The 27,759-nt window shown below is 39.2% G+C and overlaps 1 protein-coding gene across 2 annotated transcripts in view; it reads right to left on the bottom strand.

Annotated features, from left to right (window-relative positions):
- NEBL (nebulette) overlaps window positions 1-27,759 on the bottom strand; it is a 443,477-nt gene that overhangs the window by 84,316 nt on the left and 331,402 nt on the right. The window contains exons 4-7 of one of the 2 annotated variants that reach the window (XM_003257700.3): window positions 26,565-26,675; window positions 17,149-17,259; window positions 6,052-6,153; window positions 4,955-5,056 (exon numbers count right to left, since the gene is read on the bottom strand). The exons of the other annotated variant lie outside the window; for it this stretch is intronic. Coding sequence (XP_003257748.2) covers window positions 4,955-5,056; window positions 6,052-6,153; window positions 17,149-17,259; window positions 26,565-26,675 — 426 coding nt within the window. The remainder of the gene's footprint in view (window positions 1-4,954; window positions 5,057-6,051; window positions 6,154-17,148; window positions 17,260-26,564; window positions 26,676-27,759) is intronic. 2 annotated transcript variants of the gene reach the window in all.

Genomic DNA, 27,759 nt, shown 5'->3' with positions numbered 1-27,759 from the left:
GATCAAAGGCATATGAGCCCTGTCTGCATGGAGCCTGCCTTGTGGGAGGTGAAATGGATTTCTAAAACACACACATACACGTATGTATTATGCAACTACTACAAATTGTATGAAGAACTGTAAAGAAGAGCAGAGAATAAAGGGGAGGAGAGCAATATTTAAATTGGTGAGTCAGGAACATGACATTTGAGCTGATACTTGGGTGTGACGAGGTTGGCAGAGGGAGTGCTTGCCAGGATGGGAGAATGGTAGATTCTCCAAACCAATTAATACCCCTTGCAATTTAAGGCCACTGCTCACTACTAAATTTTCATGGCAATTTATAATGTGATTTTTAGGTTTAAAACCCATTCTTATCAATGTATTAATGTAATTTTAGAACAATGCTAATTATTATAAATACATAGCTTTTCCTTGAGGTTATAAAACTAAAAAAGGAATCTATTAATCATATAGACAAATTCCAAGTAACAAGATGATCTATGGATATATTAATGAATAAACTACTCTTAGAATTTTTAAAGTCAATGCATTCAACAGTTACTGTACTTACATTTGAGATACATATGCACCACTCCATCTTGGCACAGGAGATTTTTGCTTTAGTTTTTTAATGACTTTTTTTAATAACCTGGCCATAATTTTATGTACATTGCAAATTTTAAAAAGGCAAAGTTTACAACTATGGGAGCCAAGCTATTGTAGAAGTTAATATAAGAAGGGTTTGGTATGTGTTCCCATTACCTTTCCTGGGTAAAATCCCACAGAGTTCAATTTACAGATAAAAGGTGAGAATCCTGCCCATTCACTCTCTTTTCCCATCCTTTCATCAGACAGGTCTTATCCCCACATACCTTGACCATTGCCTTCTCTGTTACAATGCTTCTGGTGCTCTGGTGCTCATTTTCTCCCTGCATTCTATCCATTCTCATCTCCCTGCTTATTAAATCCCTAAATCATTTGCCTTCTATGTATTCATGTGCCTTTAGCATTAGTTTAGGAGCAAACTAAAAGCTTTAATGCTCTCAATGAAAATAAGAAACTAAACTTGCTGCCCAAATTTCTATTATAATTGATATACCCAAAAATATAAATGGAATATACTGAGTTCATCCCAGAATTCCTATTATTTATTTTCCCAGCTTTCCCCTTGAGTTTTATACAGCTTATAAAATCTTACATGACATGAAAAAATAAACACGATAGCTACAATGTAACTTAAAAATTACAATCTGCTTAAGAATCTGATCACTCAGTTGCTAAATAATTTGAGATTGAAGAAAAAAAAATCTGCTTTCAAGGCCAAGTAAGGATCAAACGGGGGAATTTTTGTGGATTGAATTTGAAATGGAAAATAAAGCTCAAATGTCAAAACTTTCTTCTAAGAGCTCTCAAATAGCATTGTGATGGAATGAATTTAAGGCCAGAATCTCACAGGCAGTGTTCATATTCCTTCTCCATTCTGTGCATGAATTCATCTAAAAATGTAGAATAGAAAATTATTTTGAATACCTAAAGTAAAATTGTTCCTATGAAATTATGTCATGTTTCCATGGGCCAGGCACCATTTTAAGTGTTTTACTCACAGTAACTCATTTAACCTTCACAGCAACCCTGAGAAGTAAATACTGTTGCTGTCATCCCCATTTTACAGATGAGGAAACAAAAATAGAGAAATTAAGCAATTTGTCCAAGATCACTCTGCTAGAAAGCAACAGAACCAGGAGTTTAACCCAGGTACAGCCCTGCTCCAGGGTACATTTTTTTAACCACTAGACCAAACCATACTGCTTCTCTGGAATTTGCTTTCTCTCCTGTGTAATTGATGGCAAATCTTTGTCCCCAGAAAAGAGTGAAGTTGTAAGAGGCCAGGGAGCTATGCTGGAAATCTTAAGTGATGCCCATATCCCCTGTCTCTTCAACAAGCATTACTGGGAATACGTAGAGCTTAGAGTCACAGCCCTTTAATGAGAGTGTCACCCAGAAATTTCCCCAACCTCTTGCACATCAGTAGCCTCCTGAGTTAAAAAGTTGCTTTATAAGTGAAAGTCCCTTGTTAACTGTAAAACAATTACTATGAGGCACAATTGCATTTGGGCATCTCTCATGTCTGCCTCTCCCAGAGAGCAGTTGTGTCCACTTCATTTTCATTCCTACTGCCACAGAGTCTATTCAGGTACTGATCACTTTATGTGTAGGTTACCAATGTCACAGCCCAGCTGGCTTCTGGGACGTTCACCACTTGTGAGCCAGACTTTCCTGCCCAGTGTCACCATGTCAACCTTCCCTAAGTATTTTCTTCACAATCAATCTTTGCTCAAAATCTTCAGTGATGTCTTCTTTCTTCCCTGAGAGACTACAGTTAACATGGCAAAAAGTAGTTCTGATGTTTACTTTTTGGAATTGAACCCTAAAATGCTTCCTATAATTGCGTTCTGAAATCACTTTTTATCATTATTTTTTCATAGAACACACTTTTCTGGGAAGGGGGAGCTGGGGAGTTATTATTTAATGGGTATAGAGTTTCACTTTTACAGGATGAAGAGAGTCCTGGAGATGGTGGTGGTGAGGGTAGCACAACATTATAAACGCATTTAATGCCACTGAACCGCACACTTAAAAAGAGTTCAGATGGTAAATTTTATGTTATATATATTTTATCACGATAAAAAAATGGGGAAAAATTATATATATGAACACATTATTCCTATTCTGTTCTCTAAGCAATGGCTTACAGTCAAAATCGATACGCATTGACCCATCCATCATCACACAATATCTCAACTCCTCTCAAAATCTTTTTTATATGTGCACAACTATATCCTCGTGCTCAGAGGCTCTGCCATCAGATTTCTGCCCCCTGGCATGCTTACTCCCAGCCTATATTTGGGGCCTTCCCCTTGAGTAGAGTTTACTTCTCCCATTAAATCCAAATTAGCTAAAATTTACCTCCTACACATGAACTTTCTAAGGATGCGTCTTTCTTCTCCACACTAACAAGACACATTGTGATGGGTGGAAATGGGTGTAAAAGACATTTTGCTTTCATTTTGTTGGTATTTCCCTTTCTACTAATAAATCTGGGCATCTTTTCGCCTGTTGATTGGCCATTTATGTTTGCTCGTCTGTGAATTGTCTATTCATTTCACTTACCCCTTTTTCTACTGGGCCGTTAATCTTTTTCATTCATGGTAAGAACAACATTGGACCCAAATCTTAAACTATATGTAAAAATAAATCCTTTTAAAGAATGTTTATATATTATAGATATTGTATATTATAGATATTTTATATTTAAAATAGTAAAATGTTCTCATCAAATGCATTAGAAGTACTTTTCCAAATATTTGAAGACCACTTCTCTTTTTTTACATTTTAAAAAACTATTCGCAGACACATCCTTCTCTGCATAAACTCTGAATTATTTACTTTATTCAAGTTTTTCATTTCATTTAAATTTTTAAACCCTTTATATTTTTGGATTCCAATTGGAATTGCATGGAGCTTTTAACATTAACTTTGAAAGAATTAACATTTTTAGGATATTTAGTATCAAGGCTTTTCACCAACAGAATAGTATGGCTTTTCATTTGTTCGGGACTTATTTTATGCTCTTCAATCAGATTTCATACCTTTCATCATTTACATCTCTCTACTTTGAAATGTAATTCAAGTAAGACTTCTGCAACTTGAGAAATGAGTATTTTCAAAGTCAAAAGCACTATAAATGTGAAAAAATTACTGTTTGTTAGCATTATTGTTGACTCTACAAACGTTACCTTTTTCATTCAGAGAGTTTGTCATTTCTATGTAGTTAATGTGCCTACCTATCATAGCTTCTGGATTTCTGGTCTTGCTTAAGAACAACTCTGTTATCCTTATGTGGTATATAGAATCTCCTGGATTTTCTTTGAAGATTTTAAAATGATTTTATGTTTGCATTCACATTTTTAATCCACCTGGAATTCATTTTTGTATATGGTTTAAGATTTGGGTCCAATTTTGCTCTTCCCATGACGGACGGTGTGTTATGTCAGCACCTTTATTAGCTAATCCAACTTCTCCCCACTGACTTGAATCGACACTTTTATCATATATTAAATTCTTATACATACTGGAATCTATTTCAGGACTCCCTATTCTATCCTACTGATTATTTAATCTCTCACTACACCAATCCCATATTGATTTAATTTCTGTGGTTTTCTATTAACTTACAGTAACTCGTAACTTAAGTTCCCCTTCACTGGTCTTCATTTTCTTACTTTTAAAGGCTATTCACTGGTATCTTCTTTCCACACAAACTTTAAGATCATTTTATCCATATTTAAAAAAAAAAAAACGCTGTTGGACTCCAATAGAAGTTGCATGACATTTATATAATTCTGAAAGAACTGACATCTTTATCTATTGAAACTTTCAGCCACAAACATAAAATGCCTTTATACTTTTTCAGATCTTATTTTATGCTCTTTGATAAGACTTCAAAGTTTTCTTCATTTTCATTTCCCTTTTTAAATTTTGTGATTAAACAAAAGCACTTGAAAATTGGGAAAATTAATATTTTTATTACTAAGTTAAAAACTGTGTGTGTGTGTATGTGTGTATGTGTGTGTGTGTGTGTGTGTGTAGATTAAAACACAATTATTCAGTATGACTATTAATGACTTCTGGAAATCTAGGGAAATGTGACAACATGGCTAGAGACATCGAAAAATGTTCAGATTTATGCCTGGAGAAAAGAAAACTTTGTTTTATGCTTAAAATTAGACTTAATTTTTTTTTCCTTTACTGAAATTCATAATGATTGCAAGCCCATCTGAAATGGGTTCAGAAACAATATCTCTGTTTATCCTTGCAATTAAAGATATTATCTAAAACGAAATATTTTCCTGTGCTGCTAGAAACAAAATATCTGAATAAAGTCATTGTGGAATCATCACTAAAGCCTTACTTGACTAGAAAGTTTAGAAGCTTCCATGGCATGTTCAAAATCTGGTCTTCCAATTACAGCGGGCTCTTTATTCATTATTCCTTGTCCTTTCTTGTATTCTGCCTAAAATGAATAAATAAGACAACGTTAAATATTTCTACCCTCCAGTGATGAACTACATTGACATTAGCCAAAAAAAAAAATAACCTTCATGTCATTAATATTCCTTACAAGACATCAAACACTAAAATGTTGACTGCTAAAGCAGAAATTGATTTTATCCTGTGCTTACATGAACAAACGCAACCTTTTGCAGTAAAATAATTACTAATTTTGAGGCTAAGTGTTCAGTCATCATCATCTTTGTAATTATATATAAATACTAAAACAAAATATTAAGGAAATTTTCTGGGGAACTGAGACCCTGTACTCTCCATATAGGTAGCTTTTATAGTTTCATCTATTCTCAGGAACTGTTCTGGCCATACTTGACTGACATGCAGTTGAATACAGTAATGATTGATTTTAGGGTGAATTTAGCCCATGTTATGAAAATTTTTGGTTCAAGCTAAATCATCATTTTCAACCAGGGTTTTCAGCATGTTTAAATAAAATGCTATTAACTAAAGTGGGCACCTTAGAGAAGATAAGAAACAGTTATGCCATGTAGGAAGTGGACAAAGGTAAGTGCTGGTGGAAGAAAATCTACACAATGAACAGCAGCAATATGGAAACAAGGCCAAACAAGAGTCTTTGGAGCAGGGTGAAGGGGGAGATTTTATGGGACCACATTACTGATAACCTTGACTTTCAGGCTGAGACACCTGAATGTCAACTTATACCTAAATAGTATTTATTTCTCTAAAAGTATGATGACACTAACCACAGCCAATTTGAGTTTGGGCTGTTTCTGCATATACCCAAATGATTAACATAATAAATTAGATAATTAGGGGGGGAAATTGAGATATATCCATTTATATTGATTAGTTACACTAATTATTGATTATATTGATTAGTTACACTAATCAAATGAACCATCCAATCACTGAAGCTATGCTTTGCCTCCTACAAAAGTAAGAAATCATTTCTGTTCAAGGTTTAGAAAGAGAAGTTACATTGCTTATGATCTTAGAGATCTGGGTTGCCATCTTGATGTCCGGTCGGTCGAGCTCTGCATTGTATGTGTGGGTGTCCTGCACGTCTTTCCTATAAGAAATCTAATCAGAGACAGTTTTGGTTAAAAAATAAATAAATTAGTAATTTCACATAGCTACTAGTCTTAGTGTTCATAGCATTATTTATTCTCATAATAACAGCTTAGAGAGCCTGCTGACCTTAAGTTGGCTTTTTGGGCATCTATTTGTATAGCTATATTAACTCTTTATACTATACCTATGTCTCACTGATATTAACATATTTGGGCCAGGCACAGTGGCTCACATCTGTAATCCCAGAACTTTGGGAGGCCTAGGTGGGTGGATCACTTGAGGTCAGGAGTTCAAGACCAGCCTGGCCAACATGGTGAAACCCCATCTCTACTAAAAACACAAAAATTATCTGGGCATGGTGGTGTGCGCCTGTAATCCCAGCTACTTGGGAGGCTGAGGCAGGAGAATCGCTCAAACCCAGGAGACAGAGGTTGCAGTGAGCCGAGATAGCACCATTGCACTCCAAAGTGGGCAACTGAGTGGGACTTTGTCTCAAAAAAAAAAAAAAAACTTGAACTGAATTTATGCTACCTAAGAAATAAGACTAAGATCAAAGCACAAAACCAGTCTTAAAGGGTCTTTATATCTACCACTTTATGAGCATGTCTTTGTATCTAAGTGTATATATTTATATTCATAAGCAGAATATCCTCATCAAGAACTTCAACTTGCCCATCACAAAGTCTCAAGCCCCAGTGGGTGCAAGATAAGCCCAAGCACAAGAATATTGCAAATTACTTCCTTGGGGATGGTGGGTGGTGAAGCTCTGTAGCTCTCCAGCATTTGCCCTTTCAACTACACCCTTCTCTCCCTTCAGATGTTCAAAGGCCCATGCCTACGAGATCTAATGTACTGATAGCTTTATCACCCAATAAATATCATCGCAATGACTTGAGCCTCCCAAAATAAAAACAATTACATCGAGTAACATTCTCCTTCTGAACGCATGTTAGACACAAGTCAAAGTATGGTAAGCAGAGATCTAAAGAGAAAAATACATAAACTTTGCCAAATGTACTTTAGATCACATTCGTCATTTAGATTAACTTCACTGACAATTGGAAAGAGAGTCAAGAATTGAACTGGCATAATGTCCGATGGCCAATGTTTCACTGGTCAGCTCACTTCTTTATTTCTTGTGATTTGTCTTGAGCTGAAGCAATATTTGCCAGATGTGGTTCTACTTGGCAATATCCCCAGGGACCAGCTGGCAATTAAAATATATCCTATTAAAGTCATAATGCAAAGTGTACAGTCATGGACATTCTTAAAACCCATCTTCATTTTTTCAGAGCACAGAAAGATCACAGAAATGTATCACTGGACATCTGTACCAAACGCACAGTTAATTACATTGTGTACAAATATTTCTAATGTCACCTTCAATCTTTCTGAAATAGCGTCATTTAGGGGTACTTATTAAAGATTTAGATTCCTGAGGTCCAGCCACAATCCTCCGTAACAGAATTTTGATAGATGGTGCCCAAAAATTTAATTTTAATGAATTCCCTAGTTGACTGCTATAAACCAGTGTTCTGGGTAATATTAATATATCTTGTTAGTTTCCTTTCAATCTAGCAGTATTAAAAATTTCACCCTTTCTTACTCCTTTTAAAAATAAGATCAAGTGTAAGAAGTGACAATGCATTAATACATCAACAGGCTCCCTGTGCAATACGTTATTTTATTTCAATGAAACATTTATATACACTTCTATTTACTCTTTTATGAGCTTACATTTGCTTCACCACTAAGACTATTTTTTAAACTACATTTATAATCATCAATCTGTCTGACAAGTGAACGCAGCTGAAACACAATTAGTATAATTTCAGAAAGAACATCTGTTTTCTTCCACATTTACATTTTCAGAGGTTTTATGTTAACAAGTCATTTCAGGTAGGTTTTATGCATACAGGTAGTAAAAAGAACATAAAAATAAGCCAGAAACTGAGTTATTTTGTTGGGTGGATTTTAAATCTTTAGGGATTTTTTTTAAGCAGGCCAATTCCATTGGCTTCAAAAAGCAACATGCTTATCCACAAATGATGGTAAATCAATCTCATCCTATGCCGAGTTTAATACAAGCTGTGTAAACAAAAACTGGCTCTCAGGTGAAAACAAACCCAAATTATTACCCACCTACAAGACTAACTGTTTCTAAGTTACTACATTCATATGAAAACCACAGGGGGGAAATGTCTTTTTGTTTAGAAAAGAATGAGGGTAAAAATGGAAACCCTTACTTTTTGAAAAGAACCGCAACCTTTCAGAAATCTAAGCTTTACATGGGTTACCTAATTATATGCTGTTCAGCCTAATGACTGCGTGAAGAGAGGTGAACGGCACAAAGGCGGCAGGAGCAGGACTTTGAATAGGGCCCCATCATCCATGTAAATTGCAAATTAGAGGCCAGCATATGTGACTCAAAACAAATATTAAGATTGACATGAATTGCAAATTCAAACAAGAGGACACCACGGAGCCACACAGAAAAAAGCTTCCGCGCCTGATCACTTGTCAGATCTTCCAGAGTATCACTCCTTGGGAATATTCCATAGGAAAGGGGGCTTATGTTGGGGGACATTCAAGAGGGTGACAGTCCTGATGTCACTATCTCCAAGGGTGTCTGAATATATATATGGAATGGCAACATGGCTTCCTGCACAGATGTCTCATTGTCCTACACCTAACCCACTGCTAGTGTCAGAGGCATCTGAACCAGAGCAACTCCATCTTGAGAAGGTAAAGGGTAAAATGAGGCTGAAACCTACAGGGCTGCGTTCCCAGATGGTTAAGCCATTTTAAGTCACAGGATGAGACAGGAAGTTGGCAAAAGATACATGTCATAAAGACCTTGCTGACAAAACAGTTTGCAGTAAAGAAGCTGGCTAAAACTCACCAAAACCAAGATGGCGACGAGCGTGACCTCTGGTCATCCTCACTGCTACACTCCCACCAGCATCAAAACAGTTTACAAGTGCCCATGGCAACATTAGGCCGATACTCTATATGGTCTAAAAAGGGGAGGCATGAATAATCCACCCCTTGTTTAGCATATCATCAAGAAATAACCATAAAAGTGGGCAACCAGCAGCCTTCGCGGCTGCTCCGTCTATGGAGTAGCCATTCTTTTATTCTTTTACTTTTCTAGTAAACTTGCTTTCACTTTATGGACTCACCCTGAATTCTTTCTTGTGTGAGATCCAAGAACCCTCTCTTGGGATCTGGATCAGGACCCATTTCCTGTAACACTAGGTTTAAGGGAAGCTCATCTGACATTTCCCAATATGTATTTGCTCCAATCCACCACCTATCAGAGCTCAGGAAGAATATAAAATGTAACATAGCAGAAGAGAGGCTTGGAAGTCAAAGTGTGTATATACATATGTTTTTTTCTATTCCTTAATAAATTCAAACCCTAAATGCTAACCATATTGGAACAGTGGACTGGCCTTCACTCTTCAGTCTTCTCATGACAATGTGGTGCTCTATAAATCTTGTTTTGCATAAGGACAGGGAAAAGAAGAAATCATCAACTCAGCAGAGATGTGAACTTCAGGGTCAATAATTGCTTTTACATTATTTTCCTTAATGTCTTGTTCCCTACTCTGTCCTCGGAGCATAGCAGAGAACAAACAAGGAGGAGGAGGAACAGGAGGAGGAGGGGGAAAAGAGGAAGAAGAAGAAAGAAAGATTAAAGAAGAAGAAAGAAGGAAAGAGGAGGGGAGAAAAAGAAAATAATGATAGTCTCAATTTTAGACTATTATGTACCGTATTAAGGACTTAACATTCACTCCCTCACTCATACATTTTTTCAAGGTATGACTGTATGAAATTTTTCAAACAATCATAATATCTGCTAAATTTTCCTTTCCTTACTACTCATCTATTTCATTTATTTTCTTATTTTTATTAGAATAATTTTGGTCAATTTCACAAAAGAAATAACTGTAATTTTAATGAGCATTGCACTGATTCTATAAAATGCCTTAAAGAAAAATGATATCATAACAAAATGTCAGTCTTTTCCTAGGAGAAGGTGGTATATCCCTTCATTTCTTTAAATATTTTATTATACCTTTAAATGAAGTTTTACCATTTTGTTCTACATGTCTGGCACTGGGCAAAGAAATTATCATATTATCATTTTTATACATTTACCTTGTACTCAAGATGATCCACTTTTTCCTTTTAATAGTGAATAACAGTATAGAGTCTTATGTGAAAATAGTGATTCTGGTTTCCTCCATAGGAACACCTAGAATTATTACCTTATGTGCTTGATCTCTTCCTCTTGGCTTCTTTTCACTGAATTTATCTCTTCATTCTTTCTCATTTATCTAAGTCATCCTCCTATCTAATCCCTTTGTAGTGGGCATGTGTTAAATTTTTTTGTCAGCCTAGGTTTTTTAATTTGGAAACAGCTCCCCCATCACTCCATGTGATTGGTGGGCCTCTGAAGTTCAGCCTGCCTTCATGTTGACTTAGGCTGTCCAGTCAGATACCCCATTCATTTGGAAACCATGATTAATGAAATCGGACAGACATGTAACCCAACCAAGGCCAGAGTCATTTGAATGATCTGAGGCTGGAGGAGAAAGAGCTGCTCTTCTTTTCTCTGAGATCAGCTGCTATAAGGATGATTAATGTTTGGAAACACCAGCTGTCACCTTGAATCCACAGAGAAAGCACCTGTCTGAAAGTGTCATACACAGCCCAGAGCCCAGAGATGGGGACAGAGGAAGAGTACTGGTAACACTGTGAAGCTTCCAGCCCACTTATGCCTGAAGATAGCTTGGATTTGCCAATTACATACACAACAGAATCTCATTTTTCACTGCACTAACTTGAGACAGATTTCCGTCACGAAATCTAGAGAGTTCTAACACAGCCTCCATTTCACTTTTTATTTTTTTTCTTTTTTGGAGATCAAGTCTTGCTATGTCACCCAGGCTGAAGTGCAGTGGCATGATCTCAGCTCACTGCAACCTCCACCTCCTGGGTTCAAGCAATACTCCCGCCTCAGCCTCCTGAGTAGCTGGGATTATAGGTGAACACCACCACACCCAGATAGTTTTTGTATTTTTAGTAGAGACGAGGTTTATCATGTTGGCCAGGTTGGTCTCAAACTCCTGACCTCAAGTGATCCTCTCACCTTGGCCTCCCAACGTGCTAGGATTACAGGCATGAGTCACCGCACCCAGCCTCACATTTTTCTACAGTGCCAAATCTGTTCTCTGTTGCTTCCAAGGAATATTTGAATTCCATCAAAATCTGTCTCTGAATTTCTTTATCTCGCCATATTCACTTTCACCCTGAGCTCATATTTTTATCTTATTTTATTGTCTTTTAATCTCAGCTTGTTCTCTCCTTATAATCCTTCCACTTGTGTTTCATAAGAGCCATGTCTTTTGCATGTTCCCTACGCTTGTGCAGAGCATCCAAGGTGCCCGGCTATCCTTTTCTGCATCAATTCATTAAATCCTCACTTCATCCCTGATGTGTCTTGACTCAGCTGGGCTACATCAACACTCCCTTCTAAGGCTGGAACTACATCCTCCAGAATACCTTTCCTTAAATAGTTCTGGGTTAGACATGGCCAATAAGAGAAATGCATATGAGATTTTGGAAGTGGACGTGAAATAGACACCTTTATTCTGCAGGTATAGGCAGACACGTGCAGTTGGAGGATTCACAGTGGCCTTCCTGCAAGCTTTTTATACTCAGGCAACAGTGATTTCAGACTCTCTGGTAGGTGAGTTAATAAACCAGAGAACAACAAAATCCCCACAGACTCTCCTTGAAGTGAAAGTCAAGGAGATGGCTTTCACCTAGAGATGAGAAGATTGAGACAGCTCAGGAATGGCAGCCTTGCAGGAGTCATAGCCAGCCAGCCAGCCCGCCAGCCCTGGGGTCTACGGTCTGCATGAGCAGACAGACCTTAAAGAAAACAAATCCAGCTGACCCAGAACCCTTTGAAGGTTAAACTGATTCTTGGTGAGAAGAAACTAGACAGGATATATAACCTTTTAAGTTTGTGGAACAGAGGCAAATCATGTAACTGGTATATAGTGGTAATCTTTAAGCAATGGTTCAACCCATCTCACGAAAACCTTTGTCTTTAGCAAAACTCTCACATTAGAGAAGCCCTCCAGGTATCATAAAATGACATGTGGACTGCTAATTCCATCTTAAATGATGCTTATCTTTGTCTAGGCATGCTGTGCGTAAAACCCTACTAAATTATTAAATTGTAAATATTATTTTTCTGTAAGAGAATATAAGCCTTTTAAATATAAGTAAATGTAGGTTCTGATACTATTCAGAAGAGATAAAAAGTTTTCAATCTTCCAAAAGAAGGAGTAAAATACAGAGTTATGGCCAGAATGGCTTATCATTTAGGATTGCTGTCACTGTTTATAAATCACTCTATAGTTGATAAAAGTTGTCTTATTTTCTTATTCATGATTTAATTTTATCACCACCATATTCTTGTACAGAAGGCAGAATAAGTATTACTAACTGTTCCGTCTTAGAGATGAATAAAACACTAATATATCTAATTTTAATGCTAAATCCTAAAGCACCATTATTGTAAGTCTCTTTGGGGAACCACAGAGAGCCATAATTGTTTTTCTAGTATCATTTTACTGATTTATCTTTAAGCTTTCTCACTTTCTGATGGAATAGAAATTGTTTACTGATAAGTTTTTATTAATTTTAAGAAAGTACATATATCATTCTTGAAAAGAACATTAAGTCTTTCATTTCCCATGCTGAATACTTCTAATACACATTGAATCGATTACCAATATGGTGTTTTGGAAAAGTTTACCACTCCAATTTTTCATCACAAGTCTGTATAGACCACATTACTTACAAAACTTAAAATAGAGTTTAAAATTTGTTTGACTTATTTCAGAACTATTGGACTTCATGTCTCTGATAAGACTGATGAGAACTAATAATGTAACTAGGACTTTCATTATAAGCCCATCTTTAGGGGAAAGTCACAGGATAGAATATCTCCAATTTCTCTAATTACATTAGAAAAATTTGGCAGGGGTATGTCCCTTAAGGTACAAAAAGATTTCAATTGGCTGTTTTTAATCATTTTCTGACTATAGTATTAATAAGATAGGTTCAGGAAACTTTTGGATATGCCCTTCCGACCTAAAAATTTCTTAACATAAATTTCATACTGATTTGGCCTTTTATAAATTGAACTTCCTTTAATTGTTTCAAATTAACTGTGACATCACCCTAAACTCCCAAATCACCCTTTAAAAATAGAAGGAGGACCAAATAGAACCAATAATGTAAGCCAGCGACTTTTAAGATGGGGGCTCTGCTGTGAAGCTCTTTACAAATAATGGTTCATTTAATACTTGTGAGAATCTTCAGAGATAGATATCATTGTCCCCATTTTACAGATGAGAAAATTGAGATTTAGAGACATTAAGTAACTCATCCAGGGTCATCCACGCAACGTGTACCCAAGAAGCATTTTAACCAATGTCTGACTCCAAATTCCTTTTCTAGTATATGCTACTGATATAGGAGTTAAGAATAAATTATTTAGGCAGATAATGAGGGTAAGGAAGTCCTTGGTAAGGCTTTCCTTTTAATGAAAAGCAGCCCCAAAGTCTTTTTCTTTTCTAACAAAAAGCAGCCTGTAAAATCGAGCTGCAGACATACACAACTGAGCTGGAAGCGTGCACATGTGAATGTTGGCAGTTGTGACACTAGGAAAAGGCTACCTGGGAGTGGGCATGTTCAAAATGGCAGCACCATCTTCCCTTTTCCTTTCCAACCATGTGTGCAGCAGGGAGCAGACAACATGAAAACCGCCAGGCAAAGACTCCATTTGCATATATGATTAGGGCGAGGCAATCAGCTTCCTCGCAGTCTATGTAAACATCACGCCTGGTCCAACCAATCTGTGGGCCCTATGTAAATCAGAAACCGGCTCCTCAAGCCTGTCTATAAAATCCGGTGCACTCTGCCACGAGGTACAAGTCCCATTCGGGTGCACCTCTCCCTCACAAGAAAGAGAGCTGTTCTCCTTTCTCTTTCTTTTGCTTAGTAAACCTCCACTCCTAAACTCACTCCTTGTGTGTGTCCGTGTCCTTAATTTTCTTGACATGAGATGATGAACCTCAGGTATTACCCCAGACAATGACGCCACTTCACTACAGTAGAGGATATTCTAAGAAATAATTATTTTACTGTTTGGAGATCATTTAATTTTGGGGTGGTGCAAAAGACAACTGCCTCCAGAAAACTCTTCCCCTGGGAACTCCATTACTCGGAGGTGGAAATTCATCCATACAGTCACATGAGCCCTCTCCCTCATTCTTTTCTGCTTACTCACATTACTAAAGGCACAAGAAAGAGACATCTTGGTTCACTAAAAGATATCAGAAATCTGACTTGATTTTGGTGGAAACATAAAAAAGTTAGGCAAAGATGTTGACTTCCATTGTTTTCAGGTGAATCAGATACACATATAATGACACACTTTTATTTTAAATTAAATGAAGTCATTTATAGCCACAGTGCAAAGTGACAGTCTGCATTATGAAAGGGTAATTCTACTAGTAAATTCTCTGCAATGAGTTTCATTGGGCTGAACTTTTACAGGAAGACAGGTTTATGGGAGATTGTCTTTTATAGAGATTCCACAGATCCACCCACTGAACCAAAAGATGTACTTTCAAGACCTATGTTTAAATTTCATATTGTAGGGACAACAAATGTATTATTCTAAGTGGTTTGACTCCAGAGGAATATCAACTACTTCACAGGTAGAATACAAATATCATTCTCACTTTAAATCTGAGTAAATAGTCTTAAACACTTTCTAAATCCCATTATATGTACAAACTTTGCATGCAAAGGTTGAGTCAAGTCGGCAGAGGAGTGTAAGTAAACACAGCCTTCTCCCATAAGTACACAGTATTGAATGAAGGAGAAAAGGGCTTTATACTCTATTCCCTCAATCCCTCAATCAAAGACCTTTTAGAAGAAAAGGCAGAGTTAAAATAATAAGCCCAGTTCTATGATAAGGAACTTCCGTATTTGAATTTCATTGAATTATAGAGTTGGAAAGAGCCTCCCGGGGATCCGTGTAACAGCAGACCTCACCCCAGATCACCAGACCACCTTCTAACCCATGGCCTTCTGTGTGAATTTCGTCTCTTCAGTGTCAAAATACTGGAAACTCGGGGTTTCTCTGTCATTCTTTCCTGCAGTGCATTTGAAATCTGAAGATAACCTATTTTGCTCCCCATTTTTAAAAACTGCATTTAAAACCTTGACTAATTGCCAGTGACCTTTAAGATGGAGACAGCAAAGTGGAACAGAAAGAGCAGACTCAGGAGTTTGATTTCTTAGTCTCATTTTCCTCATCTACAAAATAAGAATCAGTACAGGGTTTTCATGAGAATCGGAAATGATCAAAGTCCTGGCATAGTTCCTGGTGCATGGCTGTGCTCAGTAAGTGGTAGTTACTATGATTATTACAGTCATCCTTAAGCAAACAGTTCTTATAAAGCACCCCCTTAAAATAACCCTTAAAATAATTACAGACATGTAGCTTCTTCATCTCCTAGCAATCTTAAACTATGTTAGAAAAGTACTCTGCTATTGGCATATGTTTGTATATTTGGGTTAAAACGTAAAACCTCATTCCACTTTTTTACTTAAACATTTGCTTACTGCAATTTAATATCAAATAACAGTTGCCATTCTACGGAAAACACTCTGCACAGTGGGACTATGGGGGCACATGGTCAGCCAAGCACCATTCCATAAAGGGACTAAGTGGCGGAACAGACTCGATGTGAGATGGCAACTGTACTTCAGGTACTTTTCCAAGAAAGGGAGTTTCTTGACCCAAAAAAGATAGGCTTTTTATCTTAACTGATTTTAATGCATAAAGAACCTGACCAACAGTTCACACATTCCTCTTGGAGAGAAGTCAGGATGAGGAGATTTAAAAAAAGCTTCCGCTACAATTCTGGGAAGAAATTACTCCTCTAGGCCACCAGGATGGTGGTGGTAATTGAGCAAATGCATGCAAACCTTGATGCAACTGCTAACTTTTACCAACGAAGAAACTGATTTTCTACTGACTGACTTCCTCCGTTTTGGCTTTAAAGTCAGCCATTAGGCATCTATTGCTGTCATATTCCCCATGGGTCTTAGGTTGGACCATTTGTTCTTACAAACATCCTAAAAGAAACAATAGGCCAGGCACGGTGGCTCATGCCTGTAATCTCAGCACTTTGGGAGGCTGAGGCAGGTGGATCGCGAAGTCAGGAGTTCAAGACCAGCCTGGCCTAGATGGCAAAATCCCATCTCTACTAAAAATACAAAAATTAGCCCAGTGTGGTGGCGGGCACCTGTAATCCCAGCTACTCGGGAGGCTGAGGCAGAGAACTGCTTGAACCCGGGAGGCAGAGGTTGCAGTGAGCCAAGATTGAGCCACTGCACTCCAGCCTGGGTGACAGAGTGAGGCTCTGTGTCAAAAACAAAAGAAAAGAAAAGAAAAACAAAGAAAAGAGAAAAGAAAGGAAAAGAAAACAGTAGTGGGTGCAATATTGCTGGTGTTCATGAATGATCCTTCTGTGGGCCATTGATTCCTGATGCCCTTTCTTCCAATTCTTCTGTGATTCTAGACTTAGAAACCATGAGCTTCAGCATCAAGTCAAGGAAGCTCTGGAAATGCTTCATAACCCAATAGGTCTGAAGGACCTACATTTGTCTTGTACAAAGCAAAATTCCAATGCCTGAAAGTGCCCTACAACATAAAGGCATTCAGCAAGGTGTTAATGACTGTGGATAGAATAATTCAGATGTAACTCTGACTGATAAGAAATATTAAAGTCTTTTCTGAATAGGGCTGTTGCAATGTTTAAATTTCAGCAAAATAATCATAAGCCCTGATATGACTTAACTACAGTTCGCTAGAAAATGATGAGAAATGAGCTTCCTTACGTTACTCTGGTGTTTATTGACCTCCATGGCATGTTTAACCTCAGGGGGCTCCTTCATGTGGGCATAATCTGAGAATCCTTTGGCAGCATCATGTTTCTGCTTATAGGCCACCTGAAAAACACAAATAATTGTTAGTCCCATTTAGAGGCATATAAATTATTGCCTGCTAATTTCAGTGTTTTGCCAGGGCTTTATATATTTGAATACCACCACTGATAGTTAATTTGCCTAAATCTCTGTAACAAGACAATATCCGCAACGCATTCATCTTTGTGCTTCTGTTTAGATTCCTAATTCTACCTCTTTGTTGTTTACTTCAAAATGTCCTTGACCAAAGATGAAATTTCCATTTTTATTCAACTAGCTTAATGCTCAGGTGTAGTTTTGGGAAATCATCTACATCCAAGAGCTTTCTGGGATATAGATGTCAGAGATTTAAATCTTGGAAAAACAACTAAGTAGAGGGGAATTATAGGATATTTGAAAGTAAATTGTTTGTTTTCAAATGATTGGGTCTGATTTTATGTAGGCACAGCTATAAGATAATATAAGCCTCATTAAGTGCACAAACCTTTGGGAGAAAATATAGCATACAGGCAAAATTCTCAGATGTGTCAAGTCTTGGCCTCCATTAGGGAAATGGCCCAGTGCCATCCATTACCACCATGTTGAATTTCCTCCATACTAGGATGGAGAGGGGATATGAGAAAGATATCTCAGAAGTAGATGTAACCAAACTCAACCACAAAGTTGGAAATTAAAGAAGAACCTAAAGATAGCAACCAAGTTATCCCCTTGGTATCCATTGATATTATTAACACATTTATTTCCTTCATAATGTTTAATTACCTTGTTTAGTTTATGTATAATTACTTATCTATCTTCCCTTACTAAACACAACTGTCATGTTCACTGAATCCTCAGAACCCAGAATAGTGCCTGGCACAAAACATTTGTTCAGCGAATGAATAAATAAATAAATGACTGAATAACTAAAAGAATGAGAATAAAACAATAACAAATGAAGGACAGAAAGGCAATATTAATTTTAAAATATACTAAAAGTTTAATACTAAAAGGATGTTAAGTGGAGTTGGAATTACTTGACATGTGAAAAATGGCAACTTAAGAAAGAAAAAGTAGGCTGGACTCAGTGGCTCATGCCTGTAATTAGGGAAGTCAAGGACAGAGACTCGCTCATGACAAAGTGAGGTCCCCATCTCTACTAAATATCAAAAATTAACCAGGTGTGGTGGCCCACGGCTGTTGTCCCAGCTACGTGGGAGGCTGAGGCAGGAGGATTGCCTGATCCCAAGAGGTCGAGGCTGCGGTGAGCCACGGCATTGCAAGATCCTGCAAAAGAAAGAAAGAGGGAAAAAAAGAAGGAAGGAAGGAAGGAAGGAAGGAAGGAAGGAAGGAAGGAAGGAAGGAAGAAAAAAGAGGAGGAAAGGAAGGAAAGGAAAGGAAAGAAGGAAAGAAAGGAAATAAGAAAGGAGAAAAGAAAGAAGAGAGGAGAGGAGAGAGGAAAAGGAAAAGGGAAAGGGAAAGTAAAAGAAAAAGAAAAACTAGAACAGGCTTTACCAAGAACAAAACAAGATCTAGTTTTCAATGAAAAGAATATATAAAATTAAACTTAAGGAGAAAGTTTTTACCAATATGAGCTCCTTGGGCGCATGTCTGTCTCACACATCTTTTTATCCTGTGCCTAACATAGTGAATGACAGAGTAGAAATGCAATAAATGTTTAGTGAACAGATGAATAAATGAGTTTACTAAACATTCTTGTGAGCTTAAACTCTTCATTAGCTTTTATAAACAGTATTAACCACCCATTCAACTTGGGTAATATACCCATCTAAAGGATTAATGTGATAAGTCTGATTTTTACAACTAAAGTCATTGAATCTTGTCATCCAAAAAAAAAATGTCATCTGGTATAACCATCAATGTTTAAATCCCCTCTCTGGACCGCCATCTGGTTTTTCAAAAACTTCCACTGAAAGAGAACTCAACCTGGGCCACCACAGCCTCTAAATTTTGAAAGCTCAGATTAAAAGTTCGTTCTTTACTGAAACCCCAGTCTATCTCCTCCTAGTTGCATCTATGTGGCCATATGAAAAGAGCCTAGTTCATGAGACAGAACTTCCAATGTGGGAAGACAGCCGTCACTGACTTCTGTTCCTCCAGACTCACAGTATGGATTAAAGTGCTGCACTCCTAAACATCTTACATGCTCTCTTCAGCCCAAATCCCAATTTATCAATCTCTTCTTTAGGTGCTCACAATGGTCGGACCAATCTTAATTAGAACTGTTAGATTTTATCCAGGCTATCACCTCCCATGTGCTAAACGTTATTAACACATCCATAGATCACAACATTTTTCTTTTGATGGCTATGTTGAGACTTCTGTCAACTGATGCCTTTAAGTCTTCTTCAGCCCTGCCCAGCCATGTTTCTACCTCCAATACTGTGGATTTGGTTGGTTACCAGGACTCAGAAGCAGCACCTCACATTGTTCCAGGGATAATTCATCTTGTTAGAGTCTGTCCACCAATATACTCCATCAAGATATCTCCCTCTGGTGACTGTATCTTTACATTTTCACCAATTAATTATGTTAAGCAGGAAACCCTTTAAGAATCTCCATTCAGCTTTCTTTCCTTGCTTCTTCTTCTTCTTCTTTCTTTCTTTTCTTTCTTTCCTTTCTTTCTTTCCCTCTGTGACCCACGCTGCATGTAATCTACTCGGCTCGCTGCTGCCCCGCATCGCGGACTGCCTGGGACTGCCAGCGCTCGCCAGCCTCCTTTTTCTCCTTTGCCTGCAGGCGCGGTTTCGCCATGTTGGCCACGCTACTCTCCGGCTCCTGACCCCGAGTGCTCTGCCCGCCTCGGCCTCCCGAAGTGCTGGGACTGCGGGCGGAGTCTCGCTCACTCGGTGCTCCGTGTGGCCCGGGCGGGAGTGCGGTGGCTGGAGTGCGGTGGCTTGGTCTTGGCTCGCGGAAGCCTCCGCCTACCAGCCGCCTGCCTTGGCCTACCAGGGTGCTGGGATTGCAGCCCCTGCCCGGCCGCCGCCCCGTCTGGGAGGTGAGGAGAGCCTCTGCCCGGCCACCCATCGTCTGGGGAGGAGCCTCTGGGGCCGTCTGAGGGAGGACCTGCGCGCCCCGTCTGGGAAGAAGTGGGGAGCGCCTCTGCCCGGCCGCCCCGTCTGGGAGAAGTGAGGAGCGCCTCTGCCCGGCCGCCCCGTCTGGGAAGAAGTGAGGAGCGCCTCTGCCCGGCCGCCCCGTCTGGGAAGAAGTGAGGAGCGCCTCTGCCGGCGCCCCGTCTGGCTAGAAGTGAGGAGCGCCTCTGCCCGGCCGCCTCGTCTGGGAAGTGAGGAGCGCCTCTGCCCGGCCGCCCCGTCCGGGAAGAAGTGGGGAGCGCCTCTGCCCGGCCGCCCCGTCTGGGAAGAAGTGAGGAGCGCCTCTGCCCGGCCACCTCGTCTGGGAAGTGAGGAGCGCCTCTGCCCGGCCACCCATCGTCTGGGAGGTGAGGAGCGCCTCTGCCCGGCCACCCATCGTCTGGGAGGTGAGGAGCACCTCTGCCCGGCCGCCCTGTCTGGGAAGTGAGGAGTGCCTCTGCCCGGCCGCCCGTCTGGGAAGTGAGGAGCGCCTCTGCCCGGCCGCCCCGTCCGGGAAGAAGTGAGGAGCGCCTCTGCCCGGCCACCCATCGTCTGGGAGGTGAGGAGTGCCTCTGCCCGGCCGCCCTGTCTGGGAAGTGAGGAGCGCCTCTGCCTGGCCGCCCCGTCCGGGAAGAAGTGAGGAGCGCCTCTGCCCGGCCACCCCGTCTGGGAAGAAGTGAGGAGCGCCTCTGCCCGGCCACCCCGTCTGGGAAGAAGTGAGGAGCGCCTCTGCCCGGCCACCTCGTCTGGGAAATGAGGAGCGCCTCTGCCCGGCCGCCCCGTCTGGGAAGTGAGGAGCGCCTCTGCCCGGCCCCCCGTCTGGGAAGAAGTGAGGAACGTCTCTGTCCGGCCGCCCCGTCTGGGAAGAAATGAGCAACGCGTCTACCCGGTCGTCCCGTCTGGGAACTGAGGAGCGCCTCTGCCCAGCCGCCCCATCTGGGAAGAAATGAGGAGCACCTCTGCCCGGCCGCCCCGTCTGGGAAGAAGTGAGGAGCACCTCTGCCCGGCCACCCCATCTGGGAAGAAGTGAGGAGCGTCTCTGCCTGGCCGCCCGGTCTGGGAAGTGAGGAGCGCCTCTGCCCGGCCGCCCCGTCTGGGATGTGGGGAGCGCCTCTGCCCGACCGCCCCGTCTGGGAGGTATACCACGGAGGCCAGAAGCAATCTGGGGGCTGGACGTGGTGGCTCACGCCTGTGGTCCCGGCACTCTGGGGGGCCGAGGCGGGTTGATCACTTCGGGCTAGGAGTTCGAGACCAGTCTGGCCAACATGGCGAAACATATGAAAAATACAACAGACAAACCAACCAACCAACTCAGTGACAACAAAACAGGTCTATCCTGGAGTCATACTCTAATTTTTTCTATTTTCCTCCCTTTCTGATCCTTTATCCCACTTTCTTTTTCTTCCTCTTCCTTCTCCTTCTTCGTCAAATAGAGGATTGAGTTATTATCACTGATCCATATAAAGTCCCTCTCTCATTTATTTTGATTCCCACTCCCCATTTCTATTTCCCATCTTCCCATGTGCAACCTTCCTAATATGTTTGATACGCATCTTTTTGTTTGTATGTATTTTTAGAAAATGTTTATTGTTTTTGTGTGCAAAAAAAATTAATTAAAAAAATAGTAAAAAAAAAAAAAAGAATCTCCATTCAGGTGCAGAAAGTCCATCATCTCAGTTCTATTACATTCCGTGTTATAACTCAGAGGTAGAGAAAGGAGGAGTTTCATGGGTACCCAAGTCTATAAAGCCAAGGAAAAACTTCTATGAGATTTGCTCCTTCTTCTTAAATGAAAAGAACTAGTATATGCCTATTTCCTTTTTCATGGTTGCCTGGTTTATTTTGTACTTTAGACCTACTATCATTTGTGACTTTATAAATGTAACCAATGCAGCTGATCATTTTGTGGGTTATCATAGAAATGATGAGTCATCAAGCACAATTTTAAAAAGCACTCTTTCTTAAAAAGGCTATGTAATTTTCTACTTGCAGCATTAAAATCGTCATTTCATTTATAGCCGCTACTAAGTAGCCCTTTAGAATTAAGATTACATCAAATTGGAGGGAGCTGAACTTTAATTTATCATATTCATTTTCTTCCTTAAAATAGCTAATGGAAAATTGTGTCAAGCTAATAAATTTGCTGATAAATTTGATTTCTTAGGATTTGTCATTACCGTATGGCATCTCCCTAGATTAATGCTGTTTTCTTCATACTTTGAGAACTGAGATTGCCATGTTACTAGGAACCTGGAGACAGGAGTCCACTTGCAATAGTCATATACACTTTGTTTATGTAAGTGATAAACACGTTTATATTTTTGATCTTACAGCATATTTTATATTTCATATGTATACAGATAAAATGCACATTTATGTTTAACTTATAGATTTTTTTGCCATTTACTTATTTATTCATTTATTTTAGAGATGGAGTCTCACTATGTTGCCCAGGCTGGTCTTGAACTCCTGGGCTCAAGAGATCTGCCCACCTCAGCCTTCCAAAGTTCTGGGATTACAGGCATGAGCCACAGCACCTGGCCAAATTTGGCATTGAAATTGGGGGTTTCACAGATGCCCTGAAGCTTCTTCCTGCCCTCGCTTTCAGAAAATTCATAGATCTCTAAATTAAAGTTTACTGGCCAAGGAGGTCAAGTATGAAAATTAAAATAATGGCTTTGCCTCTGAAAAGTATGATTTATCTGGCTCCTTAATTCTACTTGATGGTTATTTATTGTGTCTAACAACATAGCATAGGATGCTACAAAGACGATCAGAATAATAACATAACTTACGTTATATTTTAGATGACACAGGTAAATGTGCTTTTATTCCCATAGCACAGACACCTCTGAAACAGAATCCTGTGACCACCGTGGATGAAACACAGACTCTCATTAAGCTGCAGTTCCAATGCCTGAGTAGCCTGAATTGCTTCTATGATAAGGCATTATTTAGCCTTTGCCTGAAACAGCCCTAATGAGAAGGATCTCGCCACCTCATGGCATGGTCCATTTCATGTTCAGAAGCTTTCTTTGTAATCTGTGCTTATAAAATTGTTAACAGGGGATAGCTAATAAATGATCTCCTAAAAACTCTACATCTCTCTCTTTTTCTGGCATTTCTTCCTTTCAGGCATTTTCTGTAAGTGTTCATCTAGCTAACTTTACCTTATCATTCTAGTTTGAATTTAAGCATCTGAGAGTGTTTGCAAATTGACTTTAAGATAATAGTTTGTTTTAATAATTTGTCAAAAGTTAAAGAGACTTTTCATTAGAACCCAGAATTTCATTAAATTTCTGAATTCATCCAATACTCCGATTTAGGATATCACAAATCTGATACTATTTGGACACAGGAAATATTAGTTCTTTAATTATCACAGACACTGTCAAATAGCTCTTCTACTTTCTTGACCCTCTTATTAGGTAAACTCTAAGAATCACAATTTTAACAATAACAAAATTGACGTATGTAAATCTAAAGAAATGTTATGACAGTTACATAAGTCTTTGAAATAGCTACCTTATTCAAAATCTAGGTTTTTCTTTATTAATAAGTTCAGTGACTAATTACAACAATGGAAATCAATGGTAATTGTGAGTGCATATGCACCTTTCCCGGTGGTGTCTATTTTAGTATAGGATAACATGTCAACAATGTCAGTGGGAACCTATTCTGACAAAACAAATGATAGATTCCAAAATATACAACCTGGATTATTTTTCATGTTAAGTTCTATGTTGCAGGGATTTGTGTATTATAGACCTATTTATGCTATAAGAAGTTGAGAGCTGTTGTGTGCTTCCAAAGAAATGAGGATGCAAACATCGGAAAAGTTACCTTCCCAAGGAAGTATAAAAGCAATAATAGATTGTTTTCCTTTTCTTTATTGCTTAATTGTTGCTTGTCACATATCAAGTGTTGGGCTGTAATTACCTGCTTTTTAAAGTAACCCACATTATCAGCAAGTGCTTAGGTGGCCAGATACTGGCAGGAAAATAAAGGGCATATTAGTCACAGTCACCCATGCAGAACCTTGACATCATATATTTTAAGCTGCATGTTGCATAACTGAGATTAGTTTACCGCCAAGTCAGGTACACAGTGGACATTTAAATTTGTAATAGTGAAATACTTAAAGGTGTTCTGCAAAGAATAACTATGCTCAGCATTTTTCAAGAGTAATGTATTTTCAGACTACTTAAAAATAGCTAATGCACACTGGGCTTAATACCTAGGGGATGGGTTGATATTAAATAGGTGCAGCAAATCACCATGGCACGCATTTACCTATGTAACAAATCTGCACATCCTGCACATGTACCCCAGAACTTAAAAAAAAAAAAATTTTAAACAAGATTATCTAGGTATCTCTACTTAAAAAGATTCTGGGGAAAGGTAGGGCGCAGTGGCTCACACCTGTAATCCCTGCACTTCGGCAGTCTGAGGTGGGCAGATCGCCTGAGGTCAGGAGTTCAAGACCAGCCTGGCCAACATGGCGAGACCCCGTCTCTACTAAAAAAAAAAAATACAAAAATTAGCTGGGTGTGGTGGATGCGCCTGTAATGCCAGCTACTCAGGAGGCTGAGGCATGAGAATAACTTGAACCTGGGAGGCAGAGGTTGCAGTGAGCCAAGATCATACCACTGCACTCCAGCCTGGGTGACCAAGCAAAACTCCATCTTAAAAAAAAAAAAAGAAAAGAAAAGAGATTCTGGGGAAAGAAGTAAACTTGCTTAATAAGAAATAGAGGGTTGGAAATGGTAGAAAAAATATAGCATAGTGTGTGGTTAAAAACCTAGACTCTGGGGCCAGACTGCCCATATTCATGTGTTGGCACTGCCATTTACTGGCTGTGCCACCTTGGCCAACTGACTTAACCTCTCTGTGCTTCAGTCTCCACAACTCTAATCTGGGGACAGCTCATTGGGTTGTTGTGAGGACTGACTGGCATAAATACACGTGAAATCCACAGAACAACTTCTGTGTGTTTACTATTATTAACCTAAAATGTGAAATGAAGAATACAAACTATGTAAAAGGAAGCATATCCTTAGAAAGAAAATTTTAAAATTCCACAAAATCCATTTTACAAGTTTTTACTGAGCACTATCTATGTGCCAGGAACCCTTTGAGCACAAGACCAGAGCAAGGAACAAGAAAGATGAGGTCCCTGCTCTCATGTAGCTGAGAGAGCTAAAGAATAGATTAACAAAATAACCTCCCCAAATTTGATTGTTCTGTGAAGAAAACACAACATTAAGATGAACCAGAAAGAGGTGAAACATTCCATTTAGAAATTCTGTTTTAGGAAATGCAATAGATTAAGAATGCCTTATGTGTTGATATGCTACAAAGAGAAAATCACTCCTAAACCCTTCTGGATTCAAAATGAGTTTACATGATGACAATTCTTAAGTTCTTCTGCAACTGGCAATCACCAAATAGTAACTTCCACCTGATGGGGGCTATTTTTGGTAGCCTGAGATATCCTAAAGGAAAAACACAATCCACAGAAAAGGAAATTCAGGAAACACTTGTCTAATTGATGAAGCAGATCTGTGGATCCTGAATTCAACCTTTTTTTTTTTTTTTGAGACAGAGGCTCACTCTGTTGCTCTAGTTGGAGTGCAGTGGCATGATCTTGGTTCACTGCAGCCTCAACTTCCCAGGCTCAAGCAATCCTCCCACCTCAGCCTCCTGAGTAGCTGGCACCACAGGTGCATGCCAACAAATGGCTAATTTTTGTATTTTTGGTAGAGACCAGCTTTTGCCATGTTGCCCAGGCTTGTCTTGAACTCCTGAGCTCAAGCATTCTGCCCACCTTGGCCTCCTGAAGTACTGGGATTACAGGCCTGAGCCAGAGTGTCCAGCCCCATTATCTCTTTATGTGGCTTTTAACAAGCTATTCAAATATTCTCTACTTAGGGATCATATATCAAATTAGAGAATAGTTTAATATTTCGTATGAGAATTTCATCCATGTAAGCTGTCTAAATGAGATTAAGATTTGCTCTATAAATTGCGTTGAATGGGACTCAGAAAACAGTACCATGTGACTGACATAAACCTGTGTGTCCTTTTCATTTTCTGCAATTTCAGCAGCAACTACTGACAGCACATTAATCAGTTGCTTTCAACTTTCATTTGGTATTTAACACCCATGATGAAAACATTTTATTAAAATGCTAAGTAACTTTTTTCAAGTTATATGTATTATCTACAAAATTATGAAACACTTTAGAAAAACCCCACCTCACTCTGGAGCTGTGTAACTTCTCTTGCGAAAACACTGTCAATTGTGGCTGGCATCCGCTTATAAAGAGAATTGGAAAGGTCGGCTTTAATAGTGCCTTTGTATTTTGCCTGGGGGAAAAAAAAACAGGAAAAAAATAAATAAACTTCCATTTTTTTTTAACTGTGATTATAAGAAGAAAAGAAGAAACTTTCTTCCAAAACAGAATTGATTTTAAAATCTGCAGACCATTTTAATTTTAGATACTGGAGCTGACAAACTCCAGTATTCTGAAGAGATAGAAATAAATCCAATTTATCATAGAGAACGCTTTCAATGAGACATGCAAGGACATAACGGCTTTCTATTTAAATGCAAGCACATTTCTAAAAGTAAATCTATTTGTGTATATTGACAGTTTCATGCTGGATGAGTGAGCAAACAATTCGAGTTGTTCCAGAAAATGCAAGTCGTTAGAATCTACTATCTAGAACTTGACAAAGGACAGTGTTCTTCGGTCTTCTCAGCCTCCTCCTGTTCCAGGGGGAGGGGGGAGTGAGTGCTTTCTTGTAGTTTATGTGCCTACCCACCTCTAGCCTGCACTGTCTTTAAGCCATCTCAATCACTACTCTAAAGACAAGCACTCTTTCCTCTTGGGAAAACTAAGGTTCAAGGGAACACAATAGATTGCTCACTTCCAATATTTTGCTCTGCAATTAACTCCTTCAGGAAACATAATCAATAATTGAGAACATCAAGTATTTATCTGCACGGGAGGATGGAACATAGCTAAGACAAACAAACTGTGTTCTTCCATTATCTGCAGATGAGTTCCTGATGTTCTTCCTGCTCAGAGCTAGATTTCAGTATTGATTTATTGAGCACAGATCCTGTGCAAGCCTTCTGCTACCACACTCTTTGGATTTTGGTACGTAATGAAAGAAAATGTACTGATTTCATTCAAAATTGTTTCGCATTAGCAGAAATAATCCCAAAAACATCCAGTTGATCTTTTTCCAACATAATTTATGAAACACTAGAGGTCAGTCATTTACAACACTATTTCATTCCTTTCCTTCTCAAATGCATCTCTTCTCAGTGATCTATTCACAGGCTACAGTAATGCCTCATCACAGAAACCATCATCGTCAACATTATGCTTTACAATGCAACATAAACTGGAGTTCTAAATGCTCTCGGAAAGAAACTACATAA

This window comes from Nomascus leucogenys, chromosome 9 (genome assembly GCF_006542625.1).
Source record: "Nomascus leucogenys isolate Asia chromosome 9, Asia_NLE_v1, whole genome shotgun sequence".
Taxonomy (NCBI): domain Eukaryota; kingdom Metazoa; phylum Chordata; class Mammalia; order Primates; family Hylobatidae; genus Nomascus; species Nomascus leucogenys.
The sequence above is the reverse complement of the archived record's forward strand: the minus strand, read 5'-3'. Positions and strand labels throughout refer to the sequence as shown.